Source organism: Scaptodrosophila lebanonensis, unplaced genomic scaffold (genome assembly GCF_003285725.1).
Source record: "Scaptodrosophila lebanonensis strain 11010-0011.00,11010-0021.00 unplaced genomic scaffold, SlebRS2 tig00000043-arrow-pilon, whole genome shotgun sequence".
In the NCBI taxonomy this organism is placed as follows: Eukaryota; Metazoa; Arthropoda; class Insecta; order Diptera; family Drosophilidae; genus Scaptodrosophila; species Scaptodrosophila lebanonensis.
In genome coordinates, this window is record NW_022060545.1 from 8,486,336 (window position 1) to 8,494,129 (window position 7,794).

The 7,794-nt window shown below is 39.6% G+C and overlaps 1 protein-coding gene across 1 annotated transcript; it reads right to left on the bottom strand.

Moving 5' to 3' along the window:
- Positions 1-2,170: 2,170 nt before the first annotated feature.
- LOC115622390 (odorant receptor 67c) lies at positions 2,171-3,626 on the bottom strand. Its single transcript, XM_030516315.1, has 4 exons — positions 2,794-3,626; positions 2,530-2,728; positions 2,309-2,464; positions 2,171-2,230 (listed from the first exon to the last, which is right to left on the bottom strand). Exons 1-4 carry the CDS (start codon positions 3,624-3,626, stop codon positions 2,171-2,173), a joined length of 1,248 nt encoding a protein of 415 aa, XP_030372175.1.
- Positions 3,627-7,794: the final 4,168 nt, after the last annotated feature.

The following is a 7,794-nucleotide window of genomic DNA, read 5'->3' on the forward strand; positions in this document are numbered from 1 at the left end:
GAGGGCGAGGGCGAGGATGTAGAGGAGAACAAGGCGAAACGAATGCGCGATTCCAATACGGGACATCAACGTCAACGAGGGTGGCACACACACACGCACACACACACAGACCAACACACACCTACAGGGACTATCAGCCATAACCACTGCAGCCTGCAGGGGTGGTACATAATGTCCTGCCATGGCTCTGGCTTGCTGAATATTCGCGTTCGTCATTGCCGTTGGCCTCTGCGCCGCATTAAGTTCTGTTCGCTGTGGTGTAGATGCACATATATATCCAAACATATATATACATATAGATATATATATATATATATATATATATATATATGACCGATGTATACAAACGAAGGAAGAGCGAGAGACTTTTTGTATGTGTATGCACACAGCACGCTGCCATGGCCCGCAGCGTCAATGGACCAAAATAATAACGACTAACGGCCTGTTAAGGGAAAATGCAGCAAAAGAACTCAGAATGGGAGAGTGGGGGAATGGGGGAATGCGAATGGAAAGGGGACTGGGAACTGCGAACTGCGAACAGGGAACTGGGAACTGGGAATGGGGCTAGAGTGTGGGGGAGGAGGGCTAGCCAAGGTTTTTTAAGTGGTCGCGCGTGACGTGCGCCGTCCTGTGGACCTTAGCCGGGCTCTTGGGTGGTGGGGGTGGTCGGTGGTCGGTCGTCGGTGGTGGAGGCTGTTGCTGCTGACGTGGTATTTGCTCGGCTCTGTGCCGGCAGTGGCTGCCACCGCCGCCTCCGCTGCCGCCATCCATGCTTTGTTGACGTGGACGTTGATCGGCTGCCAGGCACTTTTTATTCGCCTATTTGTACACAAAACTCTTGTTCTTGTTACTAGCTGCCATTATGATTTTGAAAAGCCATTGCTGTTTTGCTTTTCCTTTTCCTTTTGCTATTGCCATTGCCATTGCTTTTGCCTGCCCCGTTCTGGGCTCATTGAAAAACTGTGAAATTTTATAATAAGCACTTTTTTTGGTATTGTGTGCTGCCATCGTCGCTGCAGATTATTGTCGATGATTGTGATTGCGTTTTATGTTTTTATTATGGGCACAATGCAGTGGGTGGTCGTGGTCCTGGTGGTGGTGGTGGTGGTGGGTGGAGAGCCACTCCCACTTCGAGGGTGTTGTAAGAAGTACCTATTAAATTTTGTATTTTTTGTTATTGGACGCTCTTTGCTCGCTACTTGCTGCTCGCTAGCCGATGTTGTAATATTCCTTTTGAAAAATGGTCGCCTCGTGTTCTTTATTTTATTTTGCATTTTTGTTGCTGTTGTTTTTGTTTGCTATGTCGCTGTTGTCGCTTTTGTGTTCGTTCGGACGCCATTGGTTTCAATAAAAGCTTATTAATTTTAAATGCGATTTTTAATTAAATATTTGAAAAGCGGGCCATGGGAATCACTTGGCAAACTTTTGATGCTGCTGCAGATTTAAGTGCTTAATATGTCAAAGCTTGAAGTCAAAGCGCTAATAAGGCTCTCAGAACAGCAGGGAGACTTTTCTAATTCAATATACACACATAAAAAACATGCAAGTTTCCATTAGTCGAGCTCTATAAGTCTATAAGTTAAGAATGAGAAAATCGTAGAGTCATGAAGCATACTTCCGATGCTGCTATAAATTAAAGCGCCTGATATGTCGAATATTGGAGGGTTTGAGAAGGGAGAAAGAGAAAGTGTTCCAGAGCTGCTATAAATGTCTTAAAAAGTTGTATATAGTAAGTATATAAAAGCCATACAAGCTGGTCTTTTCTTCCTTAATTAATCTGCTATTTATTAATGAAGCAGTGCTGTAAGTAATTGTTAAATTAACCATTAAAGTACGTCAAGAATCAAATGAAGTCTTCGAGAAGATCAGAGAAAGCTATTATTTGCCGAATACATGCAAATTATGGGAAACTTTCTTCTATAACTGTCTTTAGGAATATAAGTCTATATTTTTCTACTAGATAGAAAAATGCTGTTGACTAATTCAAGATTTTGACAGACAGATGTAGACAGACATATCCGGATATATCTGATACTTGGTAAGAAAGGGCATCAAAAGCTTTCCAATGCTGCCACAGTCTAAAGTGATAAGCAATTTAGGTAATATTCAGGTAAGCTCATAAGGTAAGGTTGTTAAGACGCGTAGATCAAAAACTTCTCTCTTCCATTCTCTAGTCTGAACTATATGTAGTACGTAGTAGTGCAAAGAACTGATAGGCCATGCTGATAACCTAAATAAGTATATAGGAAGTATACATATATTAATTTTCAGAAGACTAGAGAGTTCATGTCGTTGGCTAGATAGTTACCTTCATGTAGGTAACCAGAGAAATGGGTGGAAAGGTGGGAGGTCTAATGGAAGCAGGCTTCTGGCTGCGCATTATCAGCACCTTCAGCATTTTGCAGTAGGTCTTGTTGCATTGGAACCACTTCTGGTTGTAGGCGGCATCCCCGACGCGTAGGCTCTACGCAAAGAAATGTAATCAGACCTGTTATACTTGTAGAGAGACACGAGATAAGGCCTACATACCGCAGATATGAGCTCGTCTCCATAGTAGCAGACCAGAAACACCTGCACCATTGACGTCAACAGAAAGATGCAGTAGATGAGGATGACCTCCAAGGTGGACTCCGTGACTTGGAAGGCGATGAAACAGATTTGCATAGAAGCGGTCAAAAAGTTCAAGAGCAGCGAAAAATTAAACAGATTATTCACATCCTCGCAGAGACTGTAAGCGTGAAGAGCAAGAACATGATTAGTTGAGGATTGGGAGATTACAGACCTTCTGCTCACACTAAGCACTTGTTGTGATAGCGAATTATGGAGGCGAGAAAGTCCAAGTTCTCCTCATCGCGACCGGGCTCGCAGGGATGCGTCTCCAGTCTCATCGCCATGTAGTCGAAGTGCATGCAGAGCTGGGTGATGACCACAATGAGCAACAGATCGGCGCAGAGGAAGGCCACTCCAGCCAAGTAGGCGCCATGGGCTATATCCCAGTAAGTCAGCCAATAGACCAAATTGCTGCTCGAGGTGTTGTAGGGGAACCAGATGAGAAAGCCAAAGTTGCGGTCGAACGTATCGTAGCCGAGAAAATTGTACTTGATCGTGGCCTTAATGGCCGGGTAGAAGGAGAACGTGGTGGTGTACATCAGACAGAGGGACGTGAAAATATTCATCACACGGTTCATGGTTTTCTGCGAGTCGGCCAACTTGTAGGCCCTCTGCTTGGCGTGCGTATTCGGATGCATTTCCTCCAGCTCGTCCAGCAGCTTAATCAGCGTCTCCTTGTGTATAACCATAGCCCCTTGCTTAAAGTCTGCCACCAGAGAGAAGCCAATGCAGGGGGCGACTGCTATTGCCGCCTTTATGGTCTCATAGCTCTGCATCGACTTGTACAAATACACGAACTCGCCCATAACCAGCAAATTGAAGTTGATAAAGCCCGCATAGAGGTAGATCTTGAGCAGCAGGCTGCGCCAGGGATTGGTGGAGCGATGCGAGTATATGTCCTCGCCTATGGTCCTGTAGAAGGTCACGGGCACACTCATTATGCTGCTAAAGCTCATTGGCGGCCCAAGGACTGGCTCCTCCGTATTGCCCATGACTGGCTCCTCCGTATTGCCCATGACTGAACTTGAATGGAACCGCAGTGAAGTGAAAGGTCCTACTGTGGCAAGTGGAGGGCATGCGTGAGCTTAAATGTCTCCACTCGGGCAATGGGCGTGGCTCGTAAGTTTCTTTTGTGTCCCGTCATGCCATTTAAAGTGTTGATAATTGTGTGTAAACTTTTCAAATTCAGCCCAACACTGTAATTAGGTGTGAAGGCGAGAAAGTGCCGATGTTGCCATCAGATGTTCAATTCTCAGGAAACAATTATGATTACTTCAAGCAGTAGAGCTCAGGAAAGCATTTCTGGAGAACTATGTAGTAACTAGCAGAATATGCTCAGAATTCGTACAAAGGGAGGATAAGTAGAGAGGATTATTCACTCTCTGGCAATTGATTCTGTTCTGACTCGCATATACTCGTATGAACAAATGAAAGGCAACTAAAGCTATTCAGAAATCAATTCTAGTTTTCTATTTTGGGATAGACGAAATGCAATATTAATATTCTTAAAAAAAGCTTAGAGGTTTTTTAGTAAATAGAGGGTAGTCCTTTTCAAATAAAAATATAGGTAAATAATTTTTTTAATATAAAATAATAAACGCATACTTGGGCTATAGGCAGTAATTACATATATTGTCTGTTTGAAAACGTCGGAATATTCGGTTAGAAAAGTCTTCTGTTTACAAAATTAGGGATTTCCATTCAAAAAAATGTGGATTTAAATAAAAAAGAAATATTTATTTTTTGTTAAAAAAAGATTTGCTTATTAAATGATATTTCTAAATTTGAAAACAATTTTTATATTCGTTCTATTGAAGACTAAACATTATATATAATGATAAAATAAAATTAAAATATTTTTTTCTATTGATTGAATAATGTACATAATTTCGATGCGGCAAATTAAAAGCTGCTCATTGATGCCATCTTGGGATTAATCTCAAACCACACATAAGATTTTCTAACAGACTTTTCTAATAGACTCCGACAATTTATTGTTAAATATTTTTTTTTTAGTTTATTTTAGAGTTTTAAGTTATAAATTATTGCTTACATGTTTTAGTAAAATATATTTAACAATGACAAAAAAATTTTAATATTTAATTCATTATTTATTTTATATGCTTGATTGAATAGACACCTTCACTTTCTTGACCATTTTTTTTGGTCATATATCGACCCCTAATTTGTCGACTGAACAAGTAAAATTTAGTTGTTTAAAATATTTATTAATTATATTTATTAAAAAGTGGAGATATGAAGTTACAAATAAAAATGTCTGAAAGAATATATAAAACGATTTAAATCACATTATCAAGCGCATGAACTTAGAATAAAAGAGACTACAACTTGGAACTACTTAGTTTATAATTTTAGTTCTCATTGCAAGTTCGACTGTACAAGTATAGAGTACGTATAATATCTTGACCTTAGCTATAGTCCCTAATGCTGCAGTGCATTTAGGTCCCCTCTCAAGCCACTAATAAGCACTAATTGGTTAGGCCCCGCTCAAAACTTGAGCATGACAAACAAAAGCAAATGTCACAGCAATTTGCACCGTTCCATCCAAACTTGAGGCAAACTTGGCCAGAAACGTCTGCTTACGAGCTCGTGTACGTGCCCAGTCAACAAGACTAAGACCCAAGGAAATTATGCAAAGTGGTTTGGGCCCACAGTTTCAATTCTGGGCCAGGCTTGCTCGAGTGCCAATGAATGGATTTGTTCGCAACGAAACTAACGCCATATTTCTGCCTGCCCTTTGTTCGGATAAGTAAGCAGCGGGGAATTTTCATTTTAGCGTTGAATGTGTTGAATGAAATGAAAATAATTTTTCTTGTTATCCTGCCTCCCAAGCACAAATTGAGCAGAAAATAACTAATAAAGTCCGACGCTGTCGTTCCAAATGAATAAAATGCAAGGCGGACATTCAAGATTACGTGGCTTGGACTTTTTCTTCAATTTTTTTCTCCCGTTGATTCCTTTTAAGGGGCGTACGTGCAAGGCGTCAAATGAGCAGCGAACAAATATATATAAGTAGAATACATATACTACATAGTATATGTAAGTATGTATGTACGTTTGTTGAAAAAATGGCCAGAGCAGAATGGCAGCTAAAATTGAAATGCTGCTGCCACAATGGGTAATTTTCATTTCAATTTAACATTTTTGTGGCTCCCGACGTCCGAAGGTCCAAACGTCTACACCTCCATCAACGCAGAATGGAGATTCTGCCTCCATCCCCCTCGATCTTTTCTCTTCTTCTTCTTTTTCGTATCCGCCTTCGACTAGGACTGAATTTTTTGCTCATTTGCGCACATTGGTTGCATTTGAAAATTGAACTTTTGCCTGCCTCTGGAATTTCTTTTTCGTCATTTTCTGCTGAACTTTTGCCTGCAGCTGAATACAAAAAAAAAAATGCAAAATTAACGAAAATAAGAAAAAGTTTGCTTTGGACAACATTTCAGCCATATTAAAAACGTTTGGAAATTTTTGTGAAAATTCTTTAGACACACTTTATAGTGGGAGCAGAGGTATGTGCTGGGTAAGGGTAGGCTGGGGGCGTTGGGAGCTCGTCCTAAAAAGTTTGCTCTTTGAATTATTTAATAAACCAACGTCGGGGGCCATGTGACAGAGACTGACACAGACTGACAGAGGCAACAACAGCAACAACTCTAACAAAAGCGTATCGAACAACTTTTTGCGCAAAAGATTTTTATGTCAATTTTCAATGCAATGTTCTATTAATTAGCACAGCTGCCGTGCCAGGACACAAACACTCACACACACACACGCACGCACACACACAATCACACAATGCCACTTATATACTCCACCCCCTAGCATTTAAATTCCCACTCATGCTCTCTGCAGTTCATCGCTCACAACTCACAGCTCAAAAATTGCAACTCAACTCAATTGCGCTCGCGAGCAGCGTTTGGAGCCAGTTCGAATTGGCCGCAGGGGTAGTTGAGTGCGTGAGTGCGTCCTTTTGAGCGCAACTCAGAGGCCATCAATGTTAAAGCGATGTTAATGCTATGTTTGCAATGTAATGCTATGTTCTGTTAACCTTAACATACCCTGCTATGTTACCCCTGCCGAGCCTGCTGCTGGTTTGTGTCTTTGCTAGCTGGGAACAGTTTTGGTCATGCACCGATATGTGCGTGGCAGGACATTCGGCTGATTGGGGTGGTTGAGATTTTATATCCTGATTTTGTGCAGTTCCCGCCCAGATACGAAAGATGGCGCCACCAAATCCAATTTGAAACCGTAATTATACTTGTAGACTAGAATTGTGTTAAAAGTTTCGATTCGGATTTCAAAAACTTTAAGAAATAATTGATTCGACCAATTTATAGAGCAGTTGTAAAAGGCTACATAGTTTTAAGCTTCAGGCTACTATAGATTAGGTCTACTAGACAATATTAAAGGGCTATTTGATTAGAAAAAGCGATTCGTTACAACTTAAACATAGTACAAATTTTCCAAGAAACTTCTTTTTAACTGGCTAGATAAATGCAGTTTCTATCATTTTATCCCTCAAAATTATTATTCTTTTTATTTTTTGGTGTATTGGCTATTGATCAGAAATGTGAATAAAATATTTTTACAATAATTCAGTTCCTTTTAATGTGGTATTTAACTTCTGGACTAGATAAAAAACGGGAATATTTGTTGAAGACACTCATCATCACATACAAGTATGTATTAATATTATAATAATATAATAACTCCAAAACAGAGTGCAACTGAATCTCAGAACAATAAATATTTTTAATGGACTCTTGTTAGTTATATTGGCTTGGTTTGAACACTTGGTGAGAAGTATAAAATATATATAATCCGTAATACACGTTAATAATGCATTAAAAACTTGTCAAGATGAGAATTTAAATAAAGTTTGGAGCCATAATATTAAGCAGCTCCTAAGGAATATAAAAGTTTTCTTTCTACATTTTAATGTCGATCTTTATAAATCATATAAGCAGCCAGATCTCAAGATAATTAGGCTAAGAAGAATAAGTTTAAAATTACTTTACAAGCCTTATAATGTCAAACTGCTTGTCATATTTTAAATAAATACATGTGCGAAGATTATGGATGTGTTAACATTAATAAATTTTGAATCTCTCTCTCTTACTTAAATTCAATAATTCTCGTTTAACTTACATTCCTTAATTGTAAAGG

Coding starts and splice junctions, on each gene's coding strand:
- LOC115622390 (XM_030516315.1), bottom strand. CDS start 3,626: ATGGGCAATACGGAGGAGCCAGTCATGGGCAATACGGAGGAGCCAGTC. Junction 2,729..2,793: donor TATCACAACAAGTGCTTAGT/GTGAGCAGAAGG, acceptor TCACGCTTACAG/TCTCTGCGAGGATGTGAATA. Junction 2,231..2,308: donor CTCTGGTTACCTACATGAAG/GTAACTATCTAG, acceptor ATACTTATTTAG/GTTATCAGCATGGCCTATCA.